At 38.1% G+C, this 17,297-nt stretch overlaps 2 protein-coding genes across 4 annotated transcripts in view; one reads left to right on the top strand and one right to left on the bottom strand.

Annotated features, from left to right (window-relative positions):
* Positions 1-4,906: 4,906 nt before the first annotated feature.
* Pde12 (phosphodiesterase 12) lies at positions 4,907-9,968 on the bottom strand. Its single transcript, XM_005317233.5, has 3 exons — positions 8,661-9,968; positions 7,373-7,451; positions 4,907-7,221 (listed from the first exon to the last, which is right to left on the bottom strand). The coding sequence occupies exons 1-3, from the start codon at positions 9,966-9,968 to the stop codon at positions 6,779-6,781; spliced, it is 1,830 nt and encodes a 609-aa protein (XP_005317290.2). The 3' UTR covers positions 4,907-6,778.
* Positions 9,969-10,177: 209 nt separating this feature from the next.
* Dnah12 (dynein axonemal heavy chain 12) overlaps positions 10,178-17,297 on the top strand; it is a 260,099-nt gene continuing 252,979 nt past the window's right edge. For all 3 annotated transcript variants that reach the window (XM_040289787.2, XM_078038350.1, XM_040289797.2), the window contains exons 1-3: positions 10,178-10,503; positions 16,985-17,057; positions 17,146-17,262. The gene's annotated coding sequence lies outside the window, so the exon portion shown is untranslated. The remainder of the gene's footprint in view (positions 10,504-16,984; positions 17,058-17,145; positions 17,263-17,297) is intronic.

Raw genomic sequence — 17,297 nt, forward strand, 5'->3', positions numbered from 1 at the left:
CAGTGAAATTAGATTCCCTCTTGACCTTGTCACCAATTCCTTTACTGTTGTAATAGTATGCATGGGCATGTTAAGTACTTGGTGGTGGGAGGCTTAGCCCTGCCTTCTGCAGGCAGAGAACTGGTTAAGAACTGACTGCCCCAGTCATGTTTTCTCATGTGGAAGCAAGAAAGGGAAAAGAAAGGTGGTGGGTGCTGGGGCAGGAATCTCATGAAAATGAAAATAGTAGAATAGAAGAAAGTGACTGGAGGAGGGAAGGGAAAGGAAAGGAAATACTGGGGAATGATACTGACCAAATTGTATTGTTATATTGTATGCATGTATGAATGCATAACAACAAATTCCACCATTATGTACAACTATAATGCAGTGATATTTGTGTGTGTGTTGATAACCATGTCTGGCCACATGGTTCTTTTTAGGCTGGATTGCCATTCAACTAAATAGAAATGTATAGTAGTTACCCATTCTGGTGTAGTTTTCCATGGTTTCAGTATTTAATTCAAATGTATTCCCAAAATCTTAAATGGGAAATTTCAGAAACCATACGTTTTAAGTAACTTTTAATATAGTAAAATGTAATTGTTAATCTTACTGTGTTTAATTTATAAGTTAAATGTTATTACAAGTATATACAGGAAAAAATAACATATATAGGGTTTGGCACTATTTGTTGTTTCAGGCATCCACTGAGACTGGGGGTCTTGGAACACATCCCCATCAAGGAAATCTAAATCAAAACCACAATGAGATGCCACTTCATAGTAAGATACTTATAATCAAAAAGAGAATAACAACTCTGGCTCAACAATTGTAATCCTATACTGCTATATACCCAATAACTGGGCAAGAGATACGTGTACAAAAAACACTGCTTTCAATGGCAAAAATAATACAAAAGTATTCTGGTTAAATTATTATGGCATACACAACTTGAAAAATAGTTATTGTCTATTGACATGGGAAGATAATATACAATGCAGATGATCCTATGTGTACTTAAATAGATGTATGTTTTTATTTATGGATATTCAAAGAAATGGCCTGGACAGATAAACACTAGCTATTAAAATGGGTTTAGGGAGTTTAGGAATGGCAAATACAAGTTTTTACATTGCTGTATTGTGATTTCCATTTTAAAAATGAGCATATTTTTGGGGGGTTAGTTTCAGGGACGTTTTACCACTGAGCTACATCCCCATCCTTTTTTATTTTGAGATAGGATCTTGCTAAATTGTCCAGGCTGCTCTTGAACTTGTGATCCTTCTGCCTTAGCCTCCTCAGTAGTTGGGATTACAGGTAAGTACCACTGCAACTACAAGAGCATGTATTATTTTTATAATAAGATGTTAACAATAAAATTTATTAATACATTTATTTTATGTAGAGATATTAGAACCTATGTGTATTGCTGGTGGGAATGTAAAATAGTACTTTAGTTAATAGTATTAATTTTGGTAATATTTCAGTAGATCCTCAAAAGGTATAACAGATCCCACGTGAACATCTATCTACTAAAAAACGTGTACACAAATATTTGTTGCAGCAAATAGAAGTACTCTAGAAGGCAAATAGAAGTAATCCAAATGTCTGTAAACTGACAAATGATAAATGTGGTATGCATGAAATGGAATATTCATAAAAATGAGTACTAATATATGCTACAACATGGGCACATCTTAATGAAAATAAGCCAATCAAAAAACTGCATAATAATTTGATTCCAATTATATGAAAGGTACAGAGTAGACATTCATATAGACAAAGTAGGTAAGTGGTTGCCAGGAGCTAGGGAGAATGGGGAGTGACTGCTAGGGTTTCTTTTAGGGCCTGTGAACTAAATTGACAGGCAATGAAATCCCTTATAGACAAAAAAATATCAATTTAGGATAGAAGAACCAAATCATCATGGAGTTAGTTCATTTGGAGAAAAGAAAAAGGACACAATGCAATATGCAAAAAGCCAGACTTCCAAGATATGTAATAAAAGGATGTTAAGGGTAGTATGCCATTATTTCTAAATTATTCTACAAGGGAAATAAAGATATTTGATAATTCTTGTAAAAGTGCATATTCATCCAATACAACGTCCAAATCCAATTGACTTCTCTACTGAATCAAGTTAAATATAGAAAGAACACAAATAGGACAGACTAGTAAAAATATAACCCAGGAATACTTCAGCACACTAAGAAAATGTCCATTGGCAACACTTCAGGATGAAATCATTAAGATGAGTTACTGGGCACAATGAACTATGTTATGCAAATGTTTTGACAGCATCAACACAAAATGGGCAGATGGAGATGAATTGTTTTTAGAGAAAGTTTTCAAGGAAATTTAAAATTATGATTAAAACCTACACAAATGTGGATTTTGACATCCCAGAGTTCGATGTCATAACAATGAATCCACATCAACCAGGGTCACTGGGATTTCAAGCATGTGCCACTACACTATACCCAGCAGTATTTATACATTCTTGTGATCTATTATTCTGTGTACCTAAGATTTAAAAAGCATTGTTAATTGTAAGCCAGTGTTACTAAACAAGTTCATTCTGAGACAAACATTTTAAGACTTAACTTTTTGTTATCTTAGGTTTTTTATTTACAGCTTACACTTTGGTATTTTTCTAATTTTTGTCTTCTCAAATTTCTTCAAAGGAAGCCAGGAAACTGACCTTTCCCACTTGACACAAGCTTGTAAAATGAGAAGGAACTGAATATTTGCCTTCTTGGAAAATAGGAAGTTGTGTAAGCCAGCCTCAGCAATGGCAAGGCACTAAGCAACTCAGACCCTGTGTCTAAATAAAATACAAATTAGGGCTGGGGATGTGGCTCAGTGGTGGAGTATCCAAGTTCAATCTCTAGTACCTCCTCACACCCCCAAAAAACAAAACAAAAAACATTGGTAGGGGCTGGGGATATAACTCAGTTGGTAGAGTGCTTGCCTCACATGCACAAGGCCCTAGATTCAATACCCAGTACCACATACAAACACAAAAGCACTGGTAGAGATATCACTTCAAACCCACTATTTGGTGAGGATGTGGAGAAAATGGGGGATCCTCATACATCACTGACGGAATGTAAAATTATACAACAAGAAAACAGAATCATACAGCCCTGCAATCCACTCTTAGGTATATACTGGGAAGAACAGATTCAAACCAAAAAAACTGCACAGATGTTTATAGCAGCACTAGTCAAAATAGCCAAAAGACATAAGCCATACAAGTTTAAGTGTCCATTTAGATAAGCGAATGTGGTATATCTACATAGACTGTCATTCAGCCATAAGAAGGGATGAACCCTGAAAATATATGTTAAATGAAAAAGGCCAGATACAGAAGATCATATGGATTACATTTAGATGAAACAAAAAATAGATCACTAGCAGATTAGTAGTTTTCAGTTGCTGGGGGAGGTGAGACTGGGGATTGACTGCTTGTTCCTTTGGAGATAATGAAAATGCTTTGGAACTAGATGGTTGTACAACATTGTGAATGCATTATACACATTAAAATGGTTAATCCTATGTGAACTTCATTTAAAAAATGCTTTGGTATCATCTCAGAATGTAGCAATATTTCCTTATAAAAAAGGACCAATATTAAAAAGTTTCAATAATTTAAATGTTTTTGAATTGATTTTAGAGGAAAGATTTTTCCTAATGAGTTGTTCATTTGGGTCTTGTTAAATTAATATGCAATATCTTTTTATTATTATATATGGATTTTGGATTTTACTTAAAAGGATTAGTTTATAGGAAACCTTTGCCTATATTTCAGAGCTAAAACGTGAGATCCAAAAATGACTGTTTTGGCTAGGGAGATCTTTCTTCCCACAGTACAGTTCCCATCTTTTCTCTTTTTGTTTGCTCTTCAGACATCTATCCTCCAGTATGAAGCACCACATTCAAAAGGAAATTTGGAACAACTGATTTTAATATTCAAAATTTTAAAACAACACACATTGTTGCCAGAAATGATTTGTTTGCTAATGAATTCTGAATATCAATGTATATATTTGCTGTAGTGACAACTTTGCAAGAGATCATTTTAATAGAATAACATATCTTAGGCTGGGGTTGTGGCTCAGCGGTAGGGCGCTTGCCTCGCACGTGCGAGCGAGACTGTGGGTTCGATCCTCAGCACCACATACAAAAATAAACAAGTGAAATAAAGGTGTTGTATCCAACTACAACTAAAAAATAAATATTAAAAAAATAGAAGAACATATCTTAAAATACTTCTACTCATTTATAGCTATAAAATTTTGAAATGTTAATTCCTGCAGCAAGAACTTAGGACATTATAAAATGTGATGTGCCATAAAAAGTGGTTAAACTTCCCATATTTGTTATAATAAAATATACTGAAAATTCCAATGTAATAGAAAAATTCAATCACAGACAGCTTTAAACATTTCTGAATAACACTTTGTCTTAACTTATGAATGTAGGAAATTTTGGTATGCTACTTACATAATTTTCTTACTGTCATCTATCTACCTTTGGACTCGAGTCATTCTAATGTATCTGTGTATGGGAGATCTGACTATATAGCACTTCAAAATAACATATCTTTAAATACCTGTATATAATCTGATTACACTATTTAGTCAGGAAATACCAACTTTAGGTATTTAGGATATATGGACTATTTAGTAAGTGCTTAAAGAGTTTTTCTGACTAGATTCCAATCTAGCTAGGACTTGTATAATATAGAAACTGTGTGTTCTTTTCATGGACATGGGTAATTATATCACATTAGAAATTTTTTTTAAACATTTTTTTGAGAAACTTGTTTTCTCTTAAGTTACTATATGGGTCTGTCAACGTGTATTTGGAAGCAGACCAAAACCAAACTTTTAAAAGAAAGAAAAAGTATATATAAAAAAAATCAGATTTTAGCTTTATTTGTTTATTTATAAACTGCTGTTAAAATGCTCTTGAAAATGGTTTTTAGGAAGGCACAAGTCAGTAGCATCGATTTTCCCCCCACCCCGCCCCCATTTAATAGCTCTTTCTAAATAAGATCACAAGACTGCCACCTTGCTGGGCATAAAGGCACATGCCTGTAATCCCAGTGGCTCTGGAGGCTGAGGCAGGAGGATTGTGAGTTCAAAGCCAGCCTCAGCTGGCTAAGGTGCTAAGCAACTCAGTCTCTTAATAAAATACAAAATAGGGTTGGGGATGTGGTACAGTGATTGAGTGCCCCGGAGTTCAATCCCCAGTTCAATCTGGTACCTTAATCTTTCCCTTCAAGTACTTCAAGGTTTAATCTGAAGGGCAGGTAAAATTTCATTCTCAAACTTACTAAACTAAGAGATAACAATACATCTGACAGCAGATTATCTAAAGAAGACAATTCTTATGGTATTGGATTCAGAGAAGAATTTGAAACTAGCATTTTCATAACTGGAAAATCAGAGCTTTTCTTGAGATGAGTAGGATTTAATACCTAATCTAGAAATTAAATGCAGAAATATGAGAGAACACTATAGTTATCTTGAATATCAACAGCTTAAGCATTACAAATAAAGTATGGTGATAAATTAGTATAGCTTAGTTATCATTGTAGGCTGTTTGTAATTTCTAATCTTAAAAGAGTTTGGCCTCCTATTTAAATCTTGTTTTACAATAAATTATAATGCTTACCTATAAAAGTAAGTTTTTATTTCAGATATACTCAAAAGCCAAACTACTTCTCTATTCCCTATTCATAAAAACTAACAATTTTGAAAATGCTTATGGCATAGAAATGCTGAATGAGTTTATCCAAAGTTTCGAGTCCATATCAGTAGGCAGTTTCTCAAAAATAATGTATTATGCTGTATTTTGTTAATATCACCTGGTCAAATACTCTTTTGTCTTAAGTTTTTTGTAGGCAAGAGTAATTAAATAAAATGGGATCAAATGTTGCTATTTACTTTGAATACTAAATTGTGCTTACATACTAGAAATTAAAATGAGCTGCTGTATGACTCAGAATATAAATTATGTCCATTTTACCATATATTAACAACAAAAATACTAGAGAATGAAGACACTGAAAAACTAGCTGAAAAACGGAAGTTGGTTACAGTGGTGCATGGGAGGCTGGGGAGGCTGAGGCAGGAACATCCCAAGTTCAAGGCCAGCCTGGGCAACTTAGACCATCTCAAAAAGGATTGGGGATGTAGCTCAATGACAAAGCACTTGCCTACTGTGTGAGAGCCTCAGGTTTAAGTCCTAGTACTTGGGGGTGGGGGGTGGAGAAAAAAAAACAGAAGCAATCAACAACAACAACTTTAATTTTTTGTCAACTCCGAAATTGTAATAAAATGACAAAATTGAGGTAGAGGTAGACCCTAAGGTTATTCCATGTGTCAGAATTTAGGTCTTTCACCTTAACCTGTATGCATTTTTTCATATAATTAAATAAACATGATTCAATCTGAAATGTGTCATGAAAAAAATTAAAAGATCATTCAAATGGTACTTAAAAAATTCTTAATTATATTAAAAATCATTTATAAAAATGTACACAATATTTGAACTTCCTGTTTCTCCATAAATATATTTGCTTTACCTCCAAGTGTAGGGGGAAAAAGGGTCTATATGATGCAAACATAAATAGTCTTGGAACATAACTAGTAGGGAATGAATAGAAAGTTTTACCATTGAGTCTATTATTTCCTCTTTGAAAGTTACATATTAGCTTTGATTCATACCAAATTTTCTACAAAGTAACTAATTTCCTTTTTATACTTAAATTCCATTAAACAGAAATCTATTTCCATTTTAGATCACATACAAGTGCTATGTGATCAGAAGGATGGGAAACACTAGGTAAGGCCTGGTGGGTGGTAACTTCTTCATGACTAGGTAATGGAATCACCTGTTCAACCTCTAAAGCATGAAAGTCAATGAAAATGTAATCTAGACATCCATGAAAGCCACCAACATAATTTGTGTAAGCTGGTTCACCACAAGCACTTTTCAGTTTGAAGAAATGTGTTAGAGACATGTTGCATCTTTCTTCTTCCCCATTGGAAGCCCAGTCTTCATGATCCTCTGGAATGTTGCCAGTGATGACAAAATGATACATTCCTGTTGATGGTGTACTATTAAAGTCCCCACAAAATATAACTGGTATGCCAGGATACAGATCACATGAGACATGTCTAATGTGAGCCAAAGCTACTGCCATTTGAATGAGACGAATGTACCCACCTATGAATATAAAAAACATTAATGTAAGTACTTTTTAAAGTAGTCTTTAAAAGAAAAAAAAAATTTCATATGGTGACACTCAAAATATATGTGTGAAACAGATTTAATAACATTGAGTCACCATGTTTAAGTCACAAAAAATAAAATGTACCTTTTGGATGCCAGTAGAGATGGGTATTAGCAACACATATCTTTTTAGAAGACTCCTTTGTAGATTGAAGAACTGAAACCTAAAATAAATGGAAAGTGTCAGGAAGTCAATTGATGTCTGTCAATCTCCTGAAAAAAATTTTTTTAATGTTTATTTTTTAGTTTTAGGTGGGCACAATATTTTTATGTGGTGCTGAGGATTGAACCCAGTGCCTCATGCATAGGCAAGTGCTCTCCCTCTGAGTCACAACCCCAGCCCCAGATTTTTTTTAATCTAAGTCTATATGATGGACATTTTATTCCATATCCTTCCCTTGATGAACTGATATCAAGTATGAAAAGTTTTAGAATATATATGAGTAGGATTTAGTGTAATGTATTTTAATAGTCCAACATATAAAGCTAATATGATACATTATAGATGAAAATATTAAGGTTGGAGACTGTTTTCTAGTGGTCAGGGGCAGGCTTTGGAGTCAGATGGACCTATGTTTGAATATTCAACACAGCAGTATGACATGGAGAAACACACTTCTAAGCTAGTTTCATAATGGTAAAAAAACTCTATCCTTACCTCATAGAGGACTTCAATGTGTATTCAATTAAATAAATTTACAAAAAGGTGCATAAAACACAGGTGCTCCAGAAAACCCCAAAAGGTAGCTAACTCTTTTTACTCTGAACCAAACCAATGACCTCAAAATTCTGGACAAACACAGTAAATATATTTCTAAAAACAAAGATAGCTTTAAGTAGCAGTTAATACTCAGCCCAGTGATGATTGTTATATGTATATAGTTGAGAATCCTGGCTCCATGTTTGTGTGAATATGGATAAGTAAATTTGACCATTTATAAAATGAGCAGAATCACATCTGTAAAATGAGAACACAGGGATTACTGTGAAGATTAAATGCTCCAATGATAAAGACTACTAGTTAATAGTTATGAAGCACATGGCAAAGGTCACCAAGCACTTTAAGTACTTTAAAATATGTCAGAACAGTGCTTGACAAGTAGTTAAAAAATTAAATATTGCTATTATTCTTGTATTTAACATATCTCCCCCAGATTGTGAGGCACTAAGAAAATCCTTATTTGTCTTGCTGAAGGCAACCTGCAGCACAGGAGGCACACAAGAGTGCTCAATAAATGCCAAATAAATGAAAATTAAACTTTTAACATTTCAATAAAATTTGGATGATTTCAATCATAACCTCTGCTGCCCTCCCTCTACCCCGCATTCCAGGCTCCTAAAAATGGGAAAGTATGAAAAAAGAGCTACTTCACCTGAAGGACAGAAGATCTCTGGAGCACTCTTTCCTGTGCCAATGGGTACAAGACTAGTTTCTGCAGCAATTCTTTGTGAAGTGGGTCAGACTCCAGGGCTTCTTGGAAAGAAATGTCATGCTGGCTAAGGAGGTTGAACTTTGACTTCCGGTAAAAAGTGGCCAGGCCTTCGTGCTGCTTGATTCGAAACACGCCCTCCAGCCCGAAAGCCTCCAATGCGGGTACCAAACTGTCCGAAAACACCGCGCGGTCAACCTCCTGCAAACAGATGAGGTCGGCATTGTAGCCTGTGAGTTCCTTCTGGATAAGATTCTGGCGGTAATCAAGCTCCAGGGCATAGGGGGCACAGTATGGGTACAGAACAGTCCGTGAGAACTCAGTCTGGGCATACGTGTCTGCCAAAATGTTGTAGGAGACAGTGCGGATGAGAGCGTCCTCTGTCACTTTTTTGGTGTAGAGATGCCGATGGTCAAAAGTGCAAGTACCAGGCCCAGCCTCCACTGGACACACACTTTCCAATTCCCTGCTCGGCCCGAAACGCTGCCCATTGCCTGGAGTGCAGTGAAGTTTCAGCCGTAGTCCGATGTCAGCATTGGACGGGATGTAGACGCGCTCATTCACATCCGTTTCGGTCCAAGTAGAAGATGGCGAAGAGGGAGACAATGACGAAGGGCCACCACCTTCAGGTTCCGCGGCACCAGGGTTGGCTTCCTTGTACCAGCGGTAGAGAGAGCCAGACGGATCCCCAAATTCAAGGCTGAGCTTAGGGCACACGGGGAAGCCGGCCATGATGTAGCGTGGCAACTGAAGCTCGGTGAAGGCGGGTGGGTTGCGCTCCACCTTGTACTTGACATCGCCAATCTGCAGCACCGCGCCGTCCTGCCAGGCGTCCACGTTGAGCACATCCTCAGCCACTGCTTCTTCTCGGTAGTACAGCTTTACCACGGGCTCGCAGATTGCTGCCGTCTCCAACCCAGACCCTGCACAGGCCGCGCCACCGCTCGCGTTGGACCGGTTCTTCCGGTTCTTTCTAGCTGCGGCTGCCTTAGCGTGGCCCTTGAGGGCATTGGTAGCGATCCGGCTGAGGGCCCGACCCAGCGGCTCACTCTGGTCGCGCTGCATGTTCTTGTGGCTGCCGTCGGCCAGTGCAAACGACAAGCTCAGCTTGGGCTCCGAGGGAACACAGCGCACTACAGCGCGCTCCATCGCGCCTGCCGCCTTTTCAGGAGCCGCTTCAGTCCGGCTGTGCTGCTCCACCGCCGTCCGGACCCCACGAAGTACGGCGCGGGTGCTTGGGAGCCTCCACATGAACCTGGCAACCCAGAGGCTGACAAGACCAGCAGCCAAGCAGCCGCCCGGTGTCAAGTGAAGACTGAGAAGCTACATCCGCCGGCTCCGGAACCCATTCCGACCCAGCGACTTCCGGCAGGCTAGGAGAAGGCGCACAAAGCTCGAGCCACGCACTTTCGCTAGGCGTGCTTATCTGCTCCTTTTCATAGCAATACTTTTCTCTAATTACTAGCCAATTAATTTTTATATTAAACCAGAGTTAGGTTTATTGAGGTGGAGGAAATATATATATATATGTGCTAGAGAGAAATATTGTACTCCAAGCTTTGTTGAAAGTGCAACTTGGGGCCCGGAGGGGGAGGTACATCAAACCGGAAGAGGTTGGGCGGTGTCACTTGCTCTACTTTGCGAACTGAGGCGGGCGTTGAGCGGGTTTTCTGGAGGCGTCTTCCTCATACTCCCTGGGGCTGGACTGAGTGAGGGTGTAGGGGTTCCCACCCGAATTGGAAGGCTCACTGGGGACGTGGAAAGCGTAGCTCGTTTCCTCTCTATGGTATTGTTCACCCTGCTCGCCTTTTCCTGAACTGTGGAGGGTTCAACTCTGGCGGGGCCGGCGACCAAGCGCCCAACTGAGTTTCTGATAATGACTAATATACATTAAGTCCCATTTAGTGAACATTTTGTATGCTAAAAACGGTACACGCTTGGTGTCTATTTAAGCCTCACATTTTTTTGTGAAGTAGGCTTTATCCGTGTTACAAACCCGGTCAAAGTTATACAGACAGCTTAGTAAACGAACAAAAACAAATAGTAGCGATGAACTGCGGAAAGCTGTTCATTTTTAGTTAGCAAAGAAGATCTTATCTTTTTAGAGATGCCAGATTTAGCAAATAAAAATCCAGGGCTGCCAATTAAGTGAATTAAAGAAAAATAATGATAATGCTGCATACTTACACCTAAAAATTTTTTTTTCTGAAATTCAAACTTAACTGATATATTTCTCATAAGTCCCTTGAAAGGAAAGGATCTTGGTTTGTTTGTGGACCAGAAAGAAGTCCAGTATAACTTGCAGTGAGCTCAGGGAAGAGTAGCAGGTTGGAAAGTCACCCACTACATTGAGTGAGCAACAGTATGAAGGTCTGCGTTTTCTACTTATTTATACAGAGAAAGCGAAACTTTAATGGTGGTCTCACCCCCAAGAACAGTTACAATCGGCATTTTAAAGAAAATGTTTAGTTTTTTTTTTTTTTTAATTTGGAGCTAAGAATCGTACCCAGTGCCTCAAGCCTCCTATGCAAGGGCTCTACCACTGAGCCACAACCCCAGCCCTACAACCAGCATTTTATTCCCTAGAGTGCAAGTTTCTTCCTCTGATTTCTCATTGGCTGAGCACTAATGGAGTGTGTGTTTTAAGAAAAAGAGAAGGCATTGGAGTAGTTTTGCTTTCAGTTTTGGAAAATAATTTTAACTTTCATTTTTCTCAAAGGAAGAAAGCTAGTTGTTGCTTAATCGTGGAAGGAAGTTTTGTGTATCCTAATTCTCATTGGCTTCCAAATAGTTTTGTTTCACAATTTTCATGGAGCCTTAATAGCCCAGGAAGGGCTGTGCATGTAGCCAGAGATCCTGGGTTCCATCCTCAGCACCACCAAAAAGAAGAGAAAAAGGAAAAATATTAAGCTGGGCGCTGTGGTGCACACCTATAATCCCAATGGCTGGGGAGGCTGAGGCAGGAGGATTGAGTGTTCAAAGCCAGCCTCATCAAAAGCGAGGTGCTAAGCAACTCAGTGAGACCCTTTCTCTAAATAAAATACAAAATAGGGCTGGGGATAGTAGTCAAGTGCCCCTGAGTTCAATCCCCATTACCCACCTCCACCCATGCCCCTACCCCCCCCCAAATCAAATACACATATCTAGTAAGGCATTGTATAATTAAAAACAACTTTTGTTAAGTTTTTTCCTGATTCTTTTATTTTAAAATTGAGGTATAATTCATAAACATAAAAATCACTCTTTTCAAATGACATAGTTCAGTGGCTTTTAGTACTCTCATACAAATTTGTGCAACCATAATGCTAGGCAATTCCAGAATCTTTAACAGCCCCAAAAGAAATACCACACCCACCAGCAGTCAGTCTCCATTCCCACTTACCCCAGTTACTGGTAACTACCACTCTACTTTGTGTTTCCATGGATTTACCTAATCTGAATATTTAAATCATACATTAAGAGACCTTAATAGGCTTCTCTTAAAAATTTTTCTTTTCTTTCTTGCAACTTGGAATTGAAACAGGAACCCTTTATCACTGAGCTACATGCTCAGTCTTTTTTTTTTTTTTTTTTTTTTTAATTTTGAGACAAGGTCTTGCTAAGTGCTGAACATCTCACTAAATTCCTGAGGCCTGCTTCAGCCTCCAAAGTGATTGGGATTACAGGTATGCACTGGGTATTGTGATGGACCCAAACCCCCACACCCCACAGTGCAGAACCTCGGGGTATATTTTACCACTGAGCTACATTCCTACCCCTTTTTATTTTTTATTTTGAGACAGGATTTCACTGTCCAGGCTAGTCTTAAACTTGTAATTCCTCTGCCTCAGCCTTCTGAATCGCTAGGATTACAGGGGTGCACCATCACACCCGGCTTCACTTAGAATATTTTCAAATTTCATCTATATTGTAATATGTATTAGTGTCTTATTCCCTTTTAGTGGCTGAAAAGTGTTCTATTGCATGGTTGTACCATATTTTGTTGATCCATTCTCCCATGGGAAGATTTTAATCAGGGGAGTAAACTTTCGTGATACATGTTTAAAAAGACAATTCTGATTTCAGAATAGAGAGTGGATTATTAGGGCAGGAATAAACAGAGCAGCTAAACAAGTGATAGGACATTTACAGGAATGGGAGATATTAGGATTAGAGTATATTTGCAGAAGAAAATCAAGAGAGTGTCTAGACCATATTGAATTTTAGATATTTGTTAGGTTCCAGGAGGTTATTTCTCATATCCATAGGCAGTTGGATATGAATCTGGATGTGGAAAGGTCAGGCATGAGAAGACCTGCTTTATTTGAGAGGTCTAGGGCAAGTATCCAAATGGAGGCCCACATAGCATTTTAAGTCAGGCTATTAAATAGAATGTATTTGATTTTTCTATTTTGAAAATGTATCTTCCTAAAGACCTGAAAGACCAGACTGGATTTGAATTGGGGATTGTTGGTTTTCTTTTCAGGTTACTCTACCACTGAGCTATATCCCTAGCACTATTTTTTCTTTTTCTTTGAGATAGGGTTTCACTAAGTTGCTTAGGGCCTTGCCAAGTTGCTGAGACTGACCTTGAATATGTGATCCTCCTGTCTCAACCTCCCAAGTTGCTGGGGTTATAGGTACATGGCACTGTTCTAGTCTTTCTTTGTCTTCTTAAAGTTCTGAGCCATAACATACATCTACAGGTAAGTTAGTCCTTGCTCATGGTATCAGGACCATGTTCAGTCTTTGGCTCTGTTGCCAATCCAAACATGAGAACAAAGTTTTTAGAAAAAAGAAATTTTATTTATTTGTTAGCAAAGGAGAAACACAGAGACTCCTGTCCCAGATTTAAGGCAAGAAAGAGATAAGTCTCCAGTTTATAGGACCCATATGAGTGATTCTGAATTTTTTTAATGTTTATTTTTAGTTGTAGTTGGACACAATACCTTTATTTATTTATTTATTTATTTATTTATTTATTTATTTATTTATTTATTATGTGGTGCTGAGGATAGAACCCAGGGCCTTGCATGTGCTAGATGAGTGCTCTACCACTGAGCCACAATTCTGAATTTTGAAATGTTATTTATTTTTCTTATCCCCAGTATTTTCTTCAAGCAACTTTGCAGAATTTAGTCAACCTTAAAATAGCTTATTTATGCAAAATAAAAGTTCCATTAGAAAATACGATTTTCCTTTAGGCAAGCTGATCTAATTTAATCTTCTTTTAGTTTTAATCATTGTTTTGATACATACCACAAAAATATCTCTGACTGCTAGAGATGGTGAGCATTTTTTCGTGTACTTGTTGATTGACTGTATGTCCTCCTCTGAGAAGTGTCTGTTCAGGTCCTTGGCCCATTTGTTGATTGGGTTGTTTGTTTTCTTATTGTTTAATTTTTTGAGTTCTTTATATACTCTGGATATTAGGGCTCTATCTGAAGTGTGAGGAGTAAAAATTTAGCAGGGTCTCACAAAGTTGTCCATGCTGATTTTGAGCTAGAGGGTTCCAGTGATTCTCCAGCACCCTCCTAAGTAGCTGAGTCTACGTACAACAGCATGCCCAGCTAGTGAAGTGGTTTTTAAAACAAAGGTGCCAAGGTCACTCAGCTAGGGATGCAAAAATGCACATGAATCTATATGCAGAATTAACCCTATGCAAAAATTACACCATTTATTGTCACCGCATACACAAATTAACTCTAACTGGATCATAGACCCAAGTAAACAAAATTAGAAGAAAACATAGGAGAAAATCTTCATGATTTTCTGTCTTTATAGATGACTTCACTATCACAATCTATAAAAGAAATATATACACTGGGTTTTATCAAAGTTAAAAACTTGCTTTTCAAAAGATACCATCAAAAAAAAGATTAGACAGCGAGGTGTAGTGGCACAGACCATTGATCCCAGCAACTTGGGAGGCCAAGGCAGGAGGATTACAAGTTCGAGGCCAGACTGGGGCAATTTAGCAAGACCCTGTCTCAAAATTTTAAAAAGGATTGTATGTAGTTCAGTGCTAGACTGCCCTGAGTTCAATCCTCAGCACCCCAGTATTGGAAGGGGAAAAAAAGGAGGATTATACAGGGTTGAGTAAAGCTCAGTGATGGAGTACTTTGCTAAGTATGCACAAGACTTTGGGTTCAATCTCTAGTACTGGGAAAAAATCTGATAAGACAGTCAGGAGGATATATTTATAAATTATCTGATAAAACCCTTATAGCCAGAATGAATATAATTTTATTTTTATTCTCTAGCTGGGCACCTGTGATACCAGCAGCTCTGGAGGCTAAGGCAAGAGGATCTTGAGTTCAAAGCCAGCCTCAGCAAAAGTGAGGTGCGAAGCAACTCAGTGAGACTCTGTCTCTAAATAAAATACAAAATAGGGCTGGGTTGTGGCTCAGGGGTTGAGTGCCCCTGAGTTGAATCCCTGTTAACCCCCCATCCAACCCCCCAAAAAGGAATTCTACTGATTGAGACAAACTCATTAAAGATAATCTTTCTAGGCTAATATAAATTGATGGGGGATTTGAATTATATCTGCAAATTTTCTTTATTGCAGCACCAAATTAGTGTTTGATTGAATAACTGGGAGAAAGCGTATCATACAAAAGATTGCTGCCTTCCCTTCAGTTAGTACAGTTAAGCCTAATCAAATTAGCACTCAAAAGACCATCACAAACTTATAAAAGTATTTTGTTTTCTACAGAAAGATAGTTTGCTTTTACAAACTACCAGGACAAGCTGGGCATGGTGGCACACCTGTGATCCTGCAGGAGATTGAAGCAAGAGGATCACAAGTTTTGGGCTGGGGATGTGGCTCAAGTGGTAGCGTGCTCGCCTGGCATGCGTGCAGCCCGGGTTCGATCCTCAGCACCACATACCAACAAAGATGTTGAGTCTGCCGAGAACTAAAAAATAAATATTAAAAATTCTAAAAAAAAAAAAAAGAGGATCACAAGTTTGAGGCCCTAAGTACTTTAGTGAAATCCTGTCTCAAAATAAAAATATAAAAAGGGCTGGGGATATTGCTTAGTGCCAAAGCACTCCTGGGTTCACAAACAAAAAAACTATCAGGACATTCTATTTTGTCATTCACTGACTTAAATGACATTTTGGAGCACTTACTGTGTGTCAGACATAATATTGTAAGGCTGTGTAGGGAAGGCCCAAGATGGCTATAGTTAGGCTTCTTCACTAAGGCTTCTGGCAGGCTGTTTTTAGATATAGCTAAAGTCATAGTCTGATTCAGCATATGTACTCAAGGTCATAAACAGTGCTTGTTTATGAGCATGCATTCACTTATGTAACTCATTGGCAATGTGCCTTCTTTGTCTGGTCTGCATATAAAAAAGGCCTATGAAAGGACTAAAGGGTGCTGAAATCAGGCTGGGGCTACTGTTGCTTCCAAATACAGCATGACTACTCTACCAATGGCATCTTTCTTCATCTGTTGGGATCCTGAATTTCTTTCCCAGGGTCTGAGCCTCAGCAGGATAGGCTATATACCCTCATTTAATTTTTTTTTTTTTAACCTGGTGACTGGCACCGAGAAAGTACTCAAATATTTGTCAAATGACTATGCCAGTCAACACACAACCCTGATTTTGTTTAGGTATTGACTAATCATGTATGCTGTTCTTTTTAAATTTTTTTAAAAAAATTTTTAGTTGTAGTTGGACACGATATCTTTTTTAAATTTATTCATTTATTTTTTAATGTGGTGCTGAGGATCGAACCCATCCAAGGCCTCTTATGTGCTAGGCAAGCACTCTACTGCTGAGCCATAACCCCAGCTCCACATATGCTTTTCTTTAGAGGGAGTATATACTGTGCAGCTTCAATTGCAACATTTCACATTTGCTTTCCAGACACAAAGTTACACACCTTACCTATTTGATTTTGGCAAGATTTCCTGAAATTACTGTAAACTAACAGCAAATATAAAAACAAGATAAATTATATTGCTGATTAGTTGTAATATTTACAAGTCACTATGGGTACACTTGATTTTCTTTCTTTTCTTTTTTGATTTGGGATTGAACTCAGGGGCACTTTACCACTGAGTAAAGCGCCACTCCCTCCCCGCCCTTTTTAAATTTTTTTGAGGCAGGATCTTGCTAAATTGTTAAGGCTGGCTTCAAATTTGTGACCTGTCTGCCTCGGCCTCCCCAATCTCTGGGATTACAGGCATGCACCATAGCTCCCCGAACTATGGGGACACTTGAAGACTTGATTCTCCTCTGAGAGTAAGTATTTATATAAACCTGTTTATTTTCTAGCGGATTAAAATTTCCAGTCACACAGTTTTTCGAGTTTGAAGGTCCTGATTTTCTGAACCCTTTTCGAAGAAAGGTAATCTGACTTACTCATCCTCCATTTACTTGAGTAATGGGAATTATTGTTGTGACAGGTGATCTAAATCTGTCGTGCTTCACAACAGGCTCTCCAGGCAACCTTCATTCAGCCCTTCTGGCATTGGCCACAAGGTTTCTATGGCGACAACATTGCTAACACTGGGTTGAGGATTGCTGTTCACCAGTTACTGGATCTGGAGCCTGTGAGATGCCTGAGTATACCCCTCCTTACCTCTTT

This window comes from Ictidomys tridecemlineatus, chromosome 2 (assembly GCF_052094955.1).
Source record: "Ictidomys tridecemlineatus isolate mIctTri1 chromosome 2, mIctTri1.hap1, whole genome shotgun sequence".
Lineage (NCBI taxonomy): Eukaryota > Metazoa > Chordata > Mammalia > Rodentia > Sciuridae > Ictidomys > Ictidomys tridecemlineatus.